At 44.0% G+C, this 16,977-nt stretch overlaps 1 protein-coding gene across 6 annotated transcripts in view; it reads left to right on the top strand.

The window, feature by feature from the left end:
* Positions 1 to 16,977, top strand: part of KIF13A (kinesin family member 13A) — a 187,589-nt gene that overhangs the window by 45,388 nt on the left and 125,224 nt on the right. For all 6 annotated transcript variants that reach the window (XM_072152654.1, XM_072152653.1, XM_072152659.1 and 3 more), the window contains exon 3: positions 3,055 to 3,067. In XM_072152654.1, the coding sequence (XP_072008755.1) occupies positions 3,055 to 3,067 (13 nt within the window). The remainder of the gene's footprint in view (positions 1 to 3,054; positions 3,068 to 16,977) is intronic.

Below are 16,977 nucleotides of genomic sequence, written 5' to 3'. Positions count from 1 at the left end.
ACTCTAGATGAGCTTGGAGAAATCACCGCTCACTAACCTGAGTGAAGTTGGCCACTCACTTTGTTCAAATCTAACAAAATTGGTTTCAAATGTTTGTGCTACATTTGTGCTGGTTTATGCAGCAGAAATCTTCGTTTGTGCCGCCATCGTTTTTAAGATATTAATAAAAGTTTCCAGAGGTCATCAATCAGAGGTCAACCAGCCCTCATATCAAACAAAACTTGTGCCAATCAATTGTGCCGCGTTTGTGCTGGTTTGTGCTGCTCAAATTTTTGTTTGTGCTGCTTTTGTTTTGAAGATATAAAGCAAATTGTAAAGGTCAAAAGGTCTGGCAGCCCCTTGACATTAATCGAATCAAACAAAACTGATGTCAAATGTTTGCGCTACGCTTGTGCTGGTTTGTGCAGCAGAAATTTTCATTTCTGCTGCTATTATTTTTAATGTATGTTTAGGTTTTTAGATCAGCTAAGGTGTTTAGGATGAACTGGTTAAAAATAAACCTAGTGACACTTCTCTGGTTTGATCACCAGGGGGAACTAGTTAACACATTGTACTTTGGAAAGAATAAACTCTGATGACCTTTGAAAAAAATTATAAATATATTAAAAGTGATAGCAGCACAAATGAAGTTTTTTTTGCTGCACAAACGTAGCACAAACATTTGACACCAGTTTTGTTTGATCCGGTTAATGGGGAAGGGGGGGCTGCCAGATCTTTTTACCTCTACAATTTGCTTTATATCTTCGAAACAACAGCAGCACAAACAAAAATTTGAGCAGCATAAACGTAGGACAATTGATTGGCACCAGTTTTGTTTGATTTGGGCAATGTGGGGGGCTGGTTGACCTCTGGAAACTTTTGTTGATATCTTAAAAAAGATAGCGACACAAAAGAAAATTTCTGCTGCACAAATGTAGCACAAACGTTTGACAACAATTTTTTTTAGATTTGAACAAGGTGTGTGTGTGTGTGTGGGGGGGGGACTTCACTCAGGTAGCTCACTACTTTTCCACGTAGCTTTTCTGACATTGCCTGCTGTTGATTGGAAAGTATGAGAGCAAATTGGCATAACACACACCTTGCGCCCACACCTCCTCTCTGACGATACATAGGATTATAATGGTCAGATCCTGGGACTGATATCTCCACAACCTGGGGGCTAGAAAATTCTAAGTGCCCCTTCAGGGTGGTATGCTAAGGTCCATATAAGTTAGGTGGTGAAAGGTCCTCTTTAAAAGTTGACATGATAAAATGGTTTCTTGTAAGTCATATTTCTGGCCCTTTTGTATAAATTCATATAAAAGTGTCAAATTGGTTTCTAAAGGTGAGAAACTGGTTGCCAAGATTTGCTGTATTTTGTCTATCCATGTTATTCACTTTATAAAAAATGTCTGTCTGGAAAAGGTAAGAAATAATAAAACATGCTATTTGCAAAGCAAACTTATTTGCAAGTGCTAAAAGAGGATACATGACTAGTGTATTTGTATATATATGTATAGAATTTGAGTCTCCCATCATGTCATTCTCTTAAAGGGAACCTGCCAGCATCAATTGACCAAATAAACCATTACCAGTATATTGTCAAGCAGCTGAACACCTTCTCGATCATGTCTATTTCATGGCCAGGGTTGTGGCATCATCCAGAGTATCAACTTTGAAGTGAGATGTAATTTGGTTATAAGAAGTCAAGTAGGAGGAGAGTTTAACACTAAAGTCAAGCTCTCCTCACCTTAGAATGCCCTCTTCACTGTATTTGATGGCCCTGCCTCCAGACACATCACTTTCCAGATCCCATGAAGTCTGGCTTATGATGTCATCTGAAATACCTCCCTGTCAAGCATTTTTTTCATTTTGTTGCCGCCTCATCTTCTCCAAAGCAAATGCTTTCAGAGGTCTTACATTCTTTTGATGTACTGAAAATGTTGTGACGCACTTGAAGTATTCAATCTCAGTATTTTCTATATCTTTTTGGTGCTCCAATATAGATACAAATATACATCATATTGCAGTAATTTTATACACATTTTCGGCATGATTTAATGTAATTGCTGGATTTACAACTGTTGGAACCACAGCCATAAAATAGCATTTATATTTAGCCACATATTACTCCTTTTCTTCCTATGTTGATAAAATGGAGGTCAAATTTGGTTCCCATTAGATAATCCCCTGCGTGAAAAATTAGAAAAATCTTGGTGGTATGTTTTGCATTTATTTAATTTATTTATGAGTAAATCAGATTTTTGGTAAAAATTTAGAAAATTTCGCAATTTTCTAAATTAAAAAAAAAACATAACAACCAACATTCACCAAATCTATTTTATGTGAACTTGGTTTTTTATGCCTACTCTCATTTTTGTAGGATGTTATGATGGGGCTTTGAACTGTAGGTGCAATTTTTCACATTATCATGGGAAGTTATCTTGAAACAGGAACTTTTTTTTTTTTTAATAACATGCAATTGAAGAAATGTATATATATACGGCAGTTTAATGAAACTGAATGTGAATGCCCAGACGAGAATACTCCTTTAATTCTAGCCTGTGCCAGTTTGCTGATAGGCTGGATAGCCTTTAAGGTTGGCCTTACATAGGAAGCACTATATACCCTTTGCCTCAAAGATTTTCTAACCCGTGAAATATGCCACTGTAGGTAGATTGTGGCCTACATTGATCATGGGAATTCAAGACAAAATATAGTGTACCGTGCAGTACATTTTTCCTTACTGGATGTTTCTGCATAGTCAACTATATTATTACATTAATATATATATATATATATAAATTAGGAAGCGGGGCTGGGTGAATCCTATGAATACAGTAGCTGAAAGACTTGCAATTTGGTCATTTTTAGTTACTTAGTTACGGTAGGTATTATGTTGCCTAGAGTCTTAGAAATGTAATGTAGTGATGTAGCTGGTTCCTGGTTTATAGTGTTTTCTTGCTAGCTTTATTTGTGATATAAAATCACTCTTCTTATTTTGTATGTTTTCTTTTTCTTCCATGTTTCTGATGGCTATCTCATATGTTATTGTGGAATCATTGCTTTCCCTAGAAAACCACCAAAGGTAAGGTTTTTTTGTATTATATGACTATTTTTAAAAACACAGTAAGGCTGGGTTCTCACATTTTGTTTTTTTGCTGTTTTATTCCAAAATCAGAGCAATAGCTGCATTGTGAGAATCCAGCCTAAAATATTACTTTGGCTTCTAGGGGACCTATTACACAGCCCAGGTAAGGGGCCAATCATCGTGAACAAGTGTGTGAAATGTCAGGCATTGGTCAATGTGTTGGATCTAGATCAAGGCGTTACATCTAGATCTAATATATAGTAGATCCCTTAACCTTATGGACCCAAGAGCATATTTGTTACTATGTAATGTGCTGCGTTAGCATAAGGTATTTGTAAGGACGACTGTTATGACTACATGTGAGGGACTGATGTATAACAATTGAACAGCGATGACAAGAAGCAGTGGGTGTCCTCACCGGCTCACAATGCAGAAAATGCAATACATTTTATTTCATTAGAAGCTTATCTTTATATTATGGCCTTCATTAAAGTTATAAGCTACAACATGAATGGGCTTCCTACTATCTACAGTACCTTTTGCTGCTTTAATCAAGGCCTTATTGTACAGAACACTCTAAGCCACATAAAAAAACGGACTCACTGTGAAATATTTCTTCTAATAGAAAATTGGTTTCCTTTCCCATTCAAGATATATACATTCATGGTCTAGGTGTAATACACGAGACGTTTGTGGACGTAACTGGTAGCTACAGGACCCAAAATCCAATTGTATGGCTTGTATAATTAATTTTACAAAATTCTTCAACTAGACCAGCATTGCTGGTGTGTGCCGTGCATATCACTTAAATCCTCTTGGAATTTTGTGGGATGAGTCAAATTCTTTCAGCAGCTGCTTCTCTATTAGACATAATGGCAGAGGCCAGAGAGATTATTTTCTCTTCTCAAATATTTTTGACCTATAATTATTTACTGGAGCTTTCCTTGCCCTTTTCATACTACATTTTACTTATTTTCCAGCACCTAATTACTAAATAGGTCTTGGAGTGTTGTACAGAGGCAGTCCCCAGGTTACGTTCTAGATAGGAACTGTAGGTTTGTTCTTAAGTTGAATTTGTATGTAAGTCGGAACTGTATATTTTATAATTGTAACCCCGGACAAATTTCTTTTTGGTTTCTGTGACAATTGGATTTTAAAAATGTTGGATTGTCATCAGAACCAGGATTAACAATAAAACTTACCGTATATTCCGGCGTATAAGACGACCTGGTGTATAAGACGACCCCCCTACTCTCCTGTTTAAAATATAGAGTTTAAGATATATTCGCCGTATAAGACTACCCCTTTTCCAACGCATACAAAACACCGGTAAAAATTTAAAAAAAAACAGATTTGAATTTAACATGGTCCTTTTTTTAATTTAAATTCTTATGACATGCAGGTATATAGCAGGAAAACTGTCGCTCATAAACATAAGGCATACAACAACAACATTACCATTACAGCACAGCCCCCAGTAGTATACAGCACAGCCCCCAGTAGTATACAGCACAGCCCCCAGTAGTATACAGCACTGCCCCCAGTAGTATAGAGCACAGCCCCCAGTAGTATAGAGCACAGCCCCCAGTAGTATACAGCACAGCCCCCAGTAGTATACAGCACTGCCCCCAGTAGTATACAGCACAGCCCCCAGTAGCAATATGCAGCAAAGACTTACCGGCTATGGAGAGCCCTCTCCATGCACCGGGACCCGACCGCTGCCGTGAATACACAGCGGGCGGGCGGGCGGGATTACCGGCGTATAAGACGACCCCAGACAAGACAGAAGATTTTTCTGCCTTCAAAAGTCGTCTTATACGCCGGAATATACGGTAATACAGCACAGCCCCCAGTAGTATACAGCACAGCCCCCAGTAGTATACAGCACAGCCCAGCCCAGCCCAGCATTAAAAAAAAAACAAACTTATATACTCACCCTCCGGTGGCCCCGATGTGCTGCGCTGCTCCCCCGATGTCTGCGCGCCCATGCGCCGCTATCTTTTTGAGGCTGCCGGCAGCTTTGCCGGCAGCCATCGCTGTGAAAACACCTGCGATCGGTGCTAGCACCGATCACGGGTGTTACCGGTAAGCCTTTGCTGCAATATGCAGCAAAGACTTACCGGCTATGGAAAGCCCTCTCCATCACCCGGACCCGACCGCCGCCGTGAATACACGGCGGGCGGGCGGGATTACCGGCGTATAAGACGACCCCAGACAAGACAGATTTTTCTGCTTTCAAAAGTCGTCTTATATGCCGGAATATACGGTAATTGCAGACACCTTTGATAACTGTTATAGCTGTTTATAGTAGAGGTCCGTTTGTAACTAGGAGTTGTCTGTAAGTCGGGTGTTCTTAAGTAGGGGGCCGCCTGTACTTAGATATACAGCAACAGATTGTTGTACACAAGACATGTTTTATCACTTATACATAAGTCCATATTTCATACATCAGGTAATCTGTTTAGTAAGGTTTTACCCCTAGAAGCATTGGGCTTATTTTCGCACTGCTTACTTTCGTCGGACTGTGCGCTCTTTTTGGGATTTGCACGGCTTTGACAGGTATTTAACAGGGGTTTGCGATGGGATGGATTCGACTGATTCGGACTGACCGCGGGATTTATTTTTCAAATTGTTTCGCAAGATAATGCAATTTTACACACCATTTTGCCACTGATTTTCCACTAGATAATTTGGGTGAAAAAAAGTTGTGTCAACTGACTCTTCAACTCTGTTCACTATTTATATGGTAAGCACACACCCATATTATGGCATATTTCTAGGCTAAGACTTATTGATTGGTCCATGATCACTTGGGCCCTCAACATGCAAACTCTGGGAACGAGCAAAGGCGGTCCCCGATTTACAGACGACTCCTGATTCCAGACGGACATCTCTGCCCACTGTGACCTCAAGTGATGCTCTCTAGATACGTTATTTTAGTCTCAGGCTGCAATGATCAGCTGTAAGGTGTGTTACTGAATTTTTATTGCTAATCCTCATTCACATGACAGAAAAAAAAATTGAATACTGCTTGCTTAGTTCTTTTTTTCATATTTTTATTAGTTATTTATAATGAGAAAGAACATAACAAACAGGAAAAGGGAGGGGATGGGATGGGCAAGAAAAGTCAAAATCACTCGATTTGGGGGCGGGGGGTTGTATGTGAATGATACAACAATATTCCAGTACTCAATATAAATACACAGCAACAGGAATGCAATACAGGCGGTCCCCAACTTAAGAACACTCGACTTACATACGACCCCTAGTTACAAACGGACGTCTGGATTTTGGTATTTTGCTGTACTTTACTCCCAGGATACAATGATCAGCTATAATAGTTATCACAGGTGTCTGTAATGAAGCTTTATTGTTAATCCTGGTTCTTATGACAACCCAACATTTTTAAAATCCAGTTGTCACAGAGACCAAAAAAGTTCTGGCTGGGATTACAATGATAAAATATACAGTTCCGACTTACATACAAATTCAACTTAAGAACAAACCTACAGTCCCTATCTTGTACGTAACCCGGGGACTGCCTGTATATCATTATTAAACGAAACAGTCTTGCTATATCTTGGGTGTATTCTATAAAGTTACTCAAAATGAAATAAGAGTAGAAAGGAACAGCAGCAAAGGACAGAGTAAAGGGGGGAAAGAAAGGATTTAACCCCTTAAGGACGCAGCCTGTTTGTAGGTTAAGGCTCGGTCCTTTTTTCAGAAATTTGACCAGTGTCTCTTCCTGTGGTAATAACTTTTCAACGCTTTAAGATATCCTTGTGATTTTGAGATTGTTTTCTCGTGAGACATTGTAGTTTATGTTAGTAGTATCATTTCGGTGATCCGTTCCTTTTTGGGGGGGCAAAAATTCACAAATTTAGGAAAAATTTGAAAAAAATTACAATTTTCAAAGTTTCAAATGTTATACTTTTTAGACAAAATGTCACACCACAATTTTTTTGGGGTAGAAACCTTTTGCCATTGGTCTTCTTTTTATTTCCATTATTTGTTTTACGTTCCCATTTTTTTTACGGATGTGAGAAGGTTTCAAGTGTTAGTAGCAAATTCTCAGATTTTTTTAAAATTTGAAAAATGTAAAATTTTTGGTGACCAATGCAGTTTGGAAGTGCTCTATAAAGGCTTTTGTACTATATACCCCCACAAGTAACACCATTTTATGAACCCAACATCTCAACCTATTCAAATCAGCATTTAGGAAGTCTGTTAACCCTTTTATTATTTTTCCAGAAGCAAACAAAAATGGATTTGAAATTCTGAAATTTCAATTTTTGATTACGATATTTCTCATTTAGCCCTAAAATGGACACATTCATTAGAAATTTGAGGTAAATAAACATCCCAAAATTATTGCCCTGCTTCCTCCGAGTACGGCAATACCAGACATGTGGATGTCAAGTGCTCCTTTGTCGCACAGCGATGTCCAGAACAGAGTTCGTACTATTGCGTTTTTGGAAGGCCAATTTGGCTGCAAATGTTTTGTGGTGCCACAGTGTACTTGAAGAGCCCCTGAAGTAACAGTATAATAGAAAACCCCCAAAAATGTCACCATTTTGGAAACTAGACCCCTCAAAGAATTCATCTGGGGTTGTGGTGAGCATTTTAACTCCCAACACGCTGGTCAAAATCTAATGCAAAGTAAATGGTGCAGAGTAAAAAATGCGTTTTTATTGCAAAAATGTCAGTTTAGTGCCTAGTATATTGCGCCCAACCCATGGCACTTTAGACAAACACCCCAAAAATCATTCTGCGGGTTGTCCCTAGTACAGCAATATCACACATGTGCCAATAATTGACAGGCTGGGCATACAGTAGGCCTGAGACGGAAAGGAGTGAAATTTAGCTTTTCCAGCTCCTTTTTCACACGTTTGGATTTGGAGTGCCATGTCACGTTGGCAGGGCCCGTGAGGTACCAGTGCAATAGAAACCCCCGATAATTTATACCATTTTGGAAACTAGACCCCTCAAAGAATTCATCTGGGGTTGTGGTGAGAATTTTAACCCCCAACAAGCAGGTCAAAATTGAATGCACAGTAAATGGTACATAGTAAAAAATTGCGTTTTTATTGCAAAATTGTCAGTTTAGTGCCTAATATATTGCGCCCAACCCATAGCAATTTAGACAAACACCCCAAAAATCATTCTGCGGGTTGTCCCGAGTACGGCAATATCAGACATGTGCCAATAATTGACAGGCTGGGCATACAGTAGGCCTGAGAAGGAAAGGAGTGAAATTTTGATTTTTCGCCTCCTTTTTCACACGTTTGGATTCGGAGTGCCATGTGATGTTTGCAGGGTCCGTGAGGTACCAGTGCAATAGAAACCCCCAATAATTTATACCATTTTGGAAACTAGACCCCTCAAAGAATTCATCTGGGGTTGTGGTGAGAATTTTAACCCCCAACAAGCAGGTCAAAATTGAATGCACAGTAAATGGTGCATAGTAAAAATTGCGTTTTTATTGCAAAAATGTCAGTTTAGTGCCTAATATATTGTGCCCAACCCATGGCAATTTAGACAAACACCCCAAAAATCATTCTGCCGGTTGTCCCGAGTACGGCAATATCACACATGTGCCAATAATTGACAGGCTGGGCATACAGTAGGCCTGAGAAGGAAAGGAGTGAAATTTTGATTTTTCGCCTCCTTTTTCACACGTTTGGATTCGGAGTGCCATGTGATGTTTGCAGGGTCCGTGAGGTACCAGTGCAATAGAAACCCCCAATAATTTATACCATTTTGGAAATTAGACCCCTCAAAGAATTCATCTGGGGTTGTGGTGAGAATTTTAACCCCCAACAAGCAGGTCAAAATTGAATGCACAGTAAATGGTGCATAGTAAAAATTGCGTTTTTATTGCAAAAATGTCAGTTTAGTGCCTAATATATTCTGCCCAACCCATAGCAATTTAGACAAACACCCCAAAAATCATTCTGCGGGTTGTCCCGAGTACGGCAATATCACACATGTGCCAATAATTGACAGGTTGGGCACACGGTAGGCCTGAGACGGAAAGGAGTGAAATTTAGCTTTTCCAGCTCCTTTTTCACACGTTTGGATTTGGAGTGCCATGTCATGTTGGCAGGGCCCGTGAGGTACCAGTGCAATAGAAACCCCCGATAATTTATACCATTTTGGAAACTAGACCCCTCAAAGAATTCATCTGGGGTTGTGGTGAGAATTTTAACCCCCAACAAGCAGGTCAAAATTGAATGCACAGTAAATGGTACATAGTAAAAAATTGCGTTTTTATTGCAAAATTGTCAGTTTAGTGCCTAATATATTGCGCCCAACCCATAGCAATTTAGACAAACACCCCAAAAATCATTCTGCGGGTTGTCCCGAGTACGGCAATATCACACATGTGCCAATAATTGACAGGCTGGGCATACAGTAGGCCTGAGAAGGAAAGGAGTGAAATTTTGATTTTTCGCCTCCTTTTTCACACGTTTGGATTCGGAGTGCCATGTGATGTTTGCAGGGTCCGTGAGGTACCAGTGCAATAGAAACCCCCAATAATTTATACCATTTTGGAAACTAGACCCCTCAAAGAATTCATCTGGGGTTGTGGTGAGAATTTTAACCCCCAACAAGCAGGTCAAAATTGAATGCACAGTAAATGGTGCATAGTAAAAATTGCGTTTTTATTGCAAAAATGTCAGTTTAGTGCCTAATATATTCTGCCCAACCCATAGCAATTTAGACAAACACCCCAAAAATCATTCTGCGGGTTGTCCCGAGTACGGCAATATCACACATGTGCCAATAATTGACAGGCTGGGCATACAGTAGGCCTGAGAAGGAAAGGAGTGAAATTTTGATTTTTCGCCTCCTTTTTCACACGTTTGGATTCGGAGTGCCATGTGATGTTTGCAGGGTCCGTGAGGTACCAGTGCAATAGAAACCCCCAATAATTTATACCATTTTGGAAACTAGACCCCTCAAAGAATTCATCTGGGGTTGTGGTGAGAATTTTAACCCCCAACAAGCAGGTCAAAATTGAATGCACAGTAAATGGTGCATAGTAAAAATTGCGTTTTTATTGCAAAAATGTCAGTTTAGTGCCTAATATATTCTGCCCAACCCATAGCAATTTAGACAAACACCCCAAAAATCATTCTGCGGGTTGTCCCGAGTACGGCAATATCACACATGTGCCAATAATTGACAGGCTGGGCATACAGTAGGCCTGAGAAGGAAAGGAGTGAAATTTTGATTTTTCGCCTCCTTTTTCACACGTTTGGATTCGGAGTGCCATGTGATGTTTGCAGGGTCCGTGAGGTACCAGTGCAATAGAAACCCCCAATAATTTATACCATTTTGGAAACTAGACCCCTCAAAGAATTCATCTGGGGTTGTGGTGAGAATTTTAACCCCCAACAAGCAGGTCAAAATTGAATGCACAGTAAATGGTGCATAGTAAAAATTGCGTTTTTATTGCAAAAATGTCAGTTTAGTGCCTAATATATTCTGCCCAACCCATAGCAATTTAGACAAACACTCCAAAAATCATTCTGCGGGTTGTCCCGAGTACGGCAATATCACACATGTGCCAATAATTGACAGGTTGGGCACACGGTAGGCCTGAGACGGAAAGGAGTGAAATTTAGCTTTTCCAGCTCCTTTTTCACACGTTTGGATTTGGAGTGCCATGTCATGTTGGCAGGGCCCGTGAGGTACCAGTGCAATAGAAACCCCCGATAATTTATACCATTTTGGAAACTAGACCCCTCAAAGAATTCATCTGGGGTTAGGGTGAGAATTTTAACCCCCAACATGCAGGTCAAAATTGAATGCACAGTAAATGGTGCATAGTAAAAATTGCGTTTTTATTGCAAAAATGTCAGTTTAGTGCCTAATATATTGTGCCCAACCCATGGCAATTTAGACAAACACCCCAAAAATCATTCTGCGGGTTGTCCCGAGTACGGCAATATCACACATGTGCCAATAATTAGCAGGCTGGGCACACGGCAGGCCTGAGAAGGAATGGAATAAGATTTTGCTTTTGGAGCACCCTTTTCACTAGACTGATGTTGGGGTGCCCCTGAGGTACCAGTGCAATAGGAACCCCCGACTAGTGACCCCGTTTTTGGAAATGGCACACCTCAAAGAATTTATCTGGGGTTGTATGAGCATTTTAACCCCTGAAATGCTGGCCCAAATGTCATACAAAGTGAATGGGTCAATGTAGAAATAGCATTGTTTTCTCAAATGTGCCATTGTAGTGACAAATGAAAACAGCCCAACTCATGCCACTATGGATAAACACCCCAAAAATCTTTCTGCGGGTGATTACGAGTACGGCAATACCCCATGTGTGGCAATAGTCTACAGGCTGGGGACACGGCCGGGCTGAGAAGAGACCAGCAATATTTAGCTTTTGAAGCACCCTTTTCACTAGAATGTTATTGGGGTGCCCCTGAGGTACCAGTGCAATAGAATCCCCCGAGTATTGACCCCGTTTATGGAAAGGGCACACCTCAAAGAATTGATCTAGGGTTGTATGAGCATTTTAACCCCTGAGATGCTGGCCCAAATGTAACACAAAGTGAATGGTTCAGTGTAGAAATAGCATTGTTTTCTCAAATGTGCCATTGTAGTGACAAATGAAAACAGCCCAACTCATGCCACTGTGGATAAACACCCCAAAAATCATTCTGCGGGTGATTACGGGTATGGCAATACCCCATGTATGGCAATAGGCTACAAGGTGGAGACACGGCAGAGCTCGGAATAGAATGGTATTTGGAGCACAGACATTTAATTTTTTTTTACATCAAAAAACATTTGTAGATGCCCTTAGGGATCAGTACAGTAGAAACCCCTAAAAGCTGACCCTATTTACAAACTACACCCCTCCATGAATAAATCTAGGGGTGTAGTGAGCATTTTAACCCCACAGGTGGACCCCAAGGATGATGCATAATGGATAGTGCATAGTACAAATTATCCATTATGTCATCTTGTGCCCAGCTCCTGCCACGGGAGACAAAAACCCCAAAAATCATCATGTGGGTTCTCCCGGGTACGGCAATACCCCATATGTGGCAATAATCTACAGGCTGGGCACACGGAAGAGCTCAGCAGGGAAGGTGCGGCATGCGGCATGATGTATAAGCTGTGTGAGCTGTGTGCATCAGGGTACAATTATACATCCAGGGACGTGTGATATATCCTAAAACACTCCTTCATGCATAACCCTGGTTTGTCGGGGCATGTGTCACACTGATATATGGTTTCCTTCCTTATGCCCCTTTTTGAGCACACCCTGCACCTTTTTTGATTCCTTCCCTTGCTGGCTGTTTGGGGAACTTCTCCTGGAAAGTGCTGCCCTGGTACAATCCGTGATGTGGCCTCGCTTCCAGACGTGCTAGCACTCTCCCCTTCCTGGTCTCTAAAAATCAGCTTCTTGACTACCACCTCTTGAAATTCCAGGAAAGTTCCCCTCTGGCCGGCATATCGATGCAGCACAAAAGCATTATACAATGCCATCTGCATGATGTGCACGGCCAGCTTCTTGTACCACACCCTCGACTTCCGCATGGCGTTGTACGGCTGAAGTACCTGGTCCGACAAATCCACCCCTCCCATGTACTTATTATAATCCAAAATGCAGTCCGGCTTGGGGGCTTCTGCACTGGTACCCCGTACATGGGCAGGGGTGGTGGTGTGCCCATGTATTGTTGTTAGTACAAGGACATCCCTCTTGTCCTTGTACCTAACACACAATACTGAGTCGCTGCTTAGTGCTCGGCTCTCATGCCTTCTGAGCTTTTCCCCTAGCAGCGACTTAGGGAGACCTCTCTGATTTTTCCTAACAGTGCCACATGCCGCAGTTTGTCTGGAAGCGAGGCACTTGAACAGGGTAATACTCGTATAAAAATTATCCAGGTAGAGGTGGTAGCCCTGGTCCAATAGTGGGTGCACCAAATCCCACACTATCTTTCCAGCTATTCCCAGGAAGGGGGGGCATTCAGGGGGCACTATCCTAGAGTCCTTCCCTTCATATACCCTGAACCTAAAAGTGTACCCTGATGCACTCTCACACAGCTTATACATCTTCACGCCATACCGTGCCCTCTTACTGGGCAGGTACTGGCGGAACTGAAGTCTCCCTTTGAAATGTACCAGGGACTCGTCCACTGATATGTGCCTCTTTGGAGTATACACATCCATAAATTGGGCACTCAGGTAGTCTAATATGGGTCGGACCTTATATAGCCTATCATAACTGGGGTCATCTCTGGGTGGGCACTGAGAATTGTCAGCAAAATGCAGAAACCTATGGATGGCTTCAAAGCGCATCCTATTCATTGCCATGCGGAACATCGGGGTGTGGTACAGAATGTCTGTGCTCCAATAATCCCTAATAGAGGGCTTTTTGACGAGTCCCATAAGAAGTACTATGCCCCAATACTTCTCCATCTCTGCTGCACTAACAGGGGTCCACCTGTAGGGTTGCGCATAAAAAGAAGTGGGCTTGTGGGCAATGTATTGTGCAGCGTAGAGATTAGTCTGGGACACCATCAAACTAATAAGCTCCTCAGTAAAAAAAATCTTAAAGTAGTCCACTGGTCCGAGCCCTGCCGTGTCTCTGTGTATCCCAGGGCTGGCCGTAAAATCAGGGACCTGAGGGGCATAACTACTGGGGGTCACCCATGTGGGGTCAGAAGTCCCGGGCACTCCAGCAGAAGTCCCGGGCACTCCAGCAGAAGTCCCGGGCACTCCAGCAGGAGTCCCGGGCACTCCAGCAGGAGTCCCGGGCACTCCAGCAGGAGTCCCGGGCACTCCAGCAGGAGTCCCGGGCACTCCAGCAGGAGTCCCGGGCACTCCAGCAGGAGTCCCGGGCACTCCAGCAGGAGTCCCGGGCACTCCAGCAGGAGTCCCGGGCACTCCAGCAGGAGTCCCGGGCACTCTGGCACTACTGCGTAAGCGCCTTCTCGGGGGTTCCTCTGACTCGCTTTGTGAGGACGAGGAAGACAAATAAAACTCGTCCCCACTTGCTGACTCCGTATCGGAGGCCATAAAACTATAGACCTCCAGATCCGTATACGTCTTTTGAGACATGATGGGGGTGATAGTATGCAACCTACACTACAACTACTCCACTCCACTACTACACCGCCTTCTCCTCCTCACAACGCCTTCTCCTCCTCACAACGCCTTCTCCTCCACTACACTCCTTCTCCTCCTCACAACGCCTTCTCCTCCACTACACTCCTTCCTCACAACGCCTTCACCTCCTCACAATGCCTTCTCCTCCTCACAACGCCTTCTCCACCACACACGCCTTCTCCTCCACTACACTCCTTCTCCTCCTCACAACGCCTTCTCCTCCACTACACTCCTTCTCCTCCTCACAACGCCTTCTCCTCCACTACACTCCTTCCTCACAACGCCTTCTCCTCCTCACAACGCCTTCTCCTCCTCACAACGCCTTCTCCTCCTCACAACGCCTTCTCCTCCTCACAACGCCTTCTCCTCCTCACAACGCCTTCTCCACCACACACGCCTTCTCCTCCACTACACTCCTTCTCCTCCTCACAACGCCTTCTCCTCCACTACACTCCTTCCTCACAACGCCTTCTCCTCCTCACAACGCCTTCTCCTCCTCACAACGCCTTCTCCTCCTCACAACGCCTTCTCCTCCACTACACTCCTTCTCCTCCTCACAACTCCTTCTCCTCCTCACAACGCCTTCTCCTCCACTACACTCCTTCCTCACAACGCCTTCTCCTCCTCACAACGCCTTCTCCTCCTCACAACGCCTTCTCCTCCTCACAACGCCTTCTCCACCACACACGCCTTCTCCTCCACTACACTCCTTCTCCTCCTCACAACGCCTTCTCCTCCACTACACTCCTTCCTCACAACGCCTTCTCCTCCTCACAACGCCTTCTCCTCCTCACAACGCCTTCTCCTCCACTACACTCCTTCTCCTCCTCACAACGCCTTCTCCTCCTCACAACGCCTTCTCCTCCACTACACTCCTTCTCCTCCTCACAACGCCTTCTCCTCCACACACGCCTTCTCCTCCACACACGCCTTCTCCTCCACCACACGCCTTCTCCTCCACTACACTCCTTCTCCTCCTCACAACGCCTTCTCCTCCACTACACTCCTTCTCCTCCTCACAACGCCTTCTCCTCCTCACAACGCCTTCTCCTCCACTAACGCCTTCTCCTCCACTAACGCCTTCTCCTCCACTACACTCCTTCTCCTCCTCACAACGCCTTCTCCTCCTCACAACGCCTTCTCCTCCTCACAACGCCTTCTCCTCCACACACGCCTTCTCCTCCACCACACGCCTTCTCCTCCACCACACGCCTTCTCCTCTACTAACGCCTTCTCCTCCACTAAACTCCTACTCCACACACTTCGCACTTAAAAGTGCGGTTTGGGGGGAAAGGGAATACAGATGATGGGGGGGATAGTACAGGGAAGTGGGATTACACTGGGAGGGGATGGAGGATGGGTGTAGTAGTTTTTTTCACTTTTACAGGACAGATCCTAAAACCCTCTGCTCTCCAACACTACCAAACGCAGAATGGCGGCGTTGGAGAGCATGGAGGGTGTTGGGTCTGCCCTCCACAGTCACTGATCGCTGTGATTGGCCAGTCTGTACAGACGGGCCAATCACAGCGATCTACATCACAGGACCAATCAGATCGGTCCTGTGATGTCAGAGGGGGACGTCCCCTCTCGATCCCAGCATGCTCCGGGGTTTTGTCATCCCGTCTCGCGACGGGATGACGTCATTAACCCCGGAGCCGCCAGCCTGCAGCCTCCGATCGCTGCAATTGGCCGTCTGTAAAGACGGGCCAATCGCAGCGATCGACATCACAGGACCGACATGACAGGTCCTGTGATGTCAGAGGGGGGATGTCCCCTCGCGATCCCGCCAGGTTTCGGCGGTCGGTCATCCCGTCTTGCGACGGGATGACCGAATTTGAACATGTTGCGCCGCTGGCGGATATATCCGCCATCGAGCGCTAACTCACTGCGCTCGATGGCGGATATATCCGCCGCGGAGCGGCAAGGGGTTAAAGAAAGAGTCGTGTCTCCACCTACCTGGAACCCAGGTCCCCGTGGATTCACCATCCTGCGCCTGAACTGGGACCATACTCGTCAATTCCAGATAGCGAGGAGATGCCACAAAAGTAGTCCAGTGGAACCATGTTTTCTGAGAGCAGACAGCCCTCTTTGGATCAGTTTTCAAGACACTTTCCATCCACTTCGGCTCATTGACACGGCCCAGCCATTGATGCAAGGAGGGAGGATCAGGGGAACGCCAACAGGCCGGGATACAGGCCTTGGCCGCGTTAAGAAGTTAGCATAACTTGGACTTCCTGTACGTGGCAAGGGAAATCTCATGATGGTAAAGCAGAACCCAAGTGGGATTGTCCCACAGCTCTCTGCCCATCACCTCGCAAATCACCCCAACACCGCCGTCCAATATGGATCAAGTGAGGGACAGCTCCAAAAAATATGAAGGAGCGTGTCCTCCTCTTTACCGCAGCACCAACAGGTCTGAGGGACGTCAGGAAACATCTTATAAAGTATATGAGGCACCCTATACCATCTGGTTAGCAACTTATAGTTTGTCTCCTGGTAGGATGTACTTAGTGAGGATTTATGTGCCAGTTCATATATCTTCTCCCTTTGCTCTTGGAAAGGGTCAATGTCAAGTCTCCCTCAAAGCCTGCATGCTCCCTCAAAGCCTGTTAGTGACCGGCTATAGGCAGGAAATGGCGCGATGGATCCTAAGGAGTGTACTAATTGGAGACCCTGCCACATGGGCGCCTGCGGAAGGTTCGTCAGGGAGATGCTTGCTCAGTTCTACTTAATGCTAACCTTTTTTACAAATAGGCACAAGTGGCAAT

Source organism: Engystomops pustulosus, chromosome 5 (assembly GCF_040894005.1).
Source record: "Engystomops pustulosus chromosome 5, aEngPut4.maternal, whole genome shotgun sequence".
Classification (NCBI taxonomy): domain Eukaryota; kingdom Metazoa; phylum Chordata; class Amphibia; order Anura; family Leptodactylidae; genus Engystomops; species Engystomops pustulosus.
Note: the sequence above shows the minus strand (reverse complement) of the source record. Positions and strands in the feature narration are given on the sequence as shown.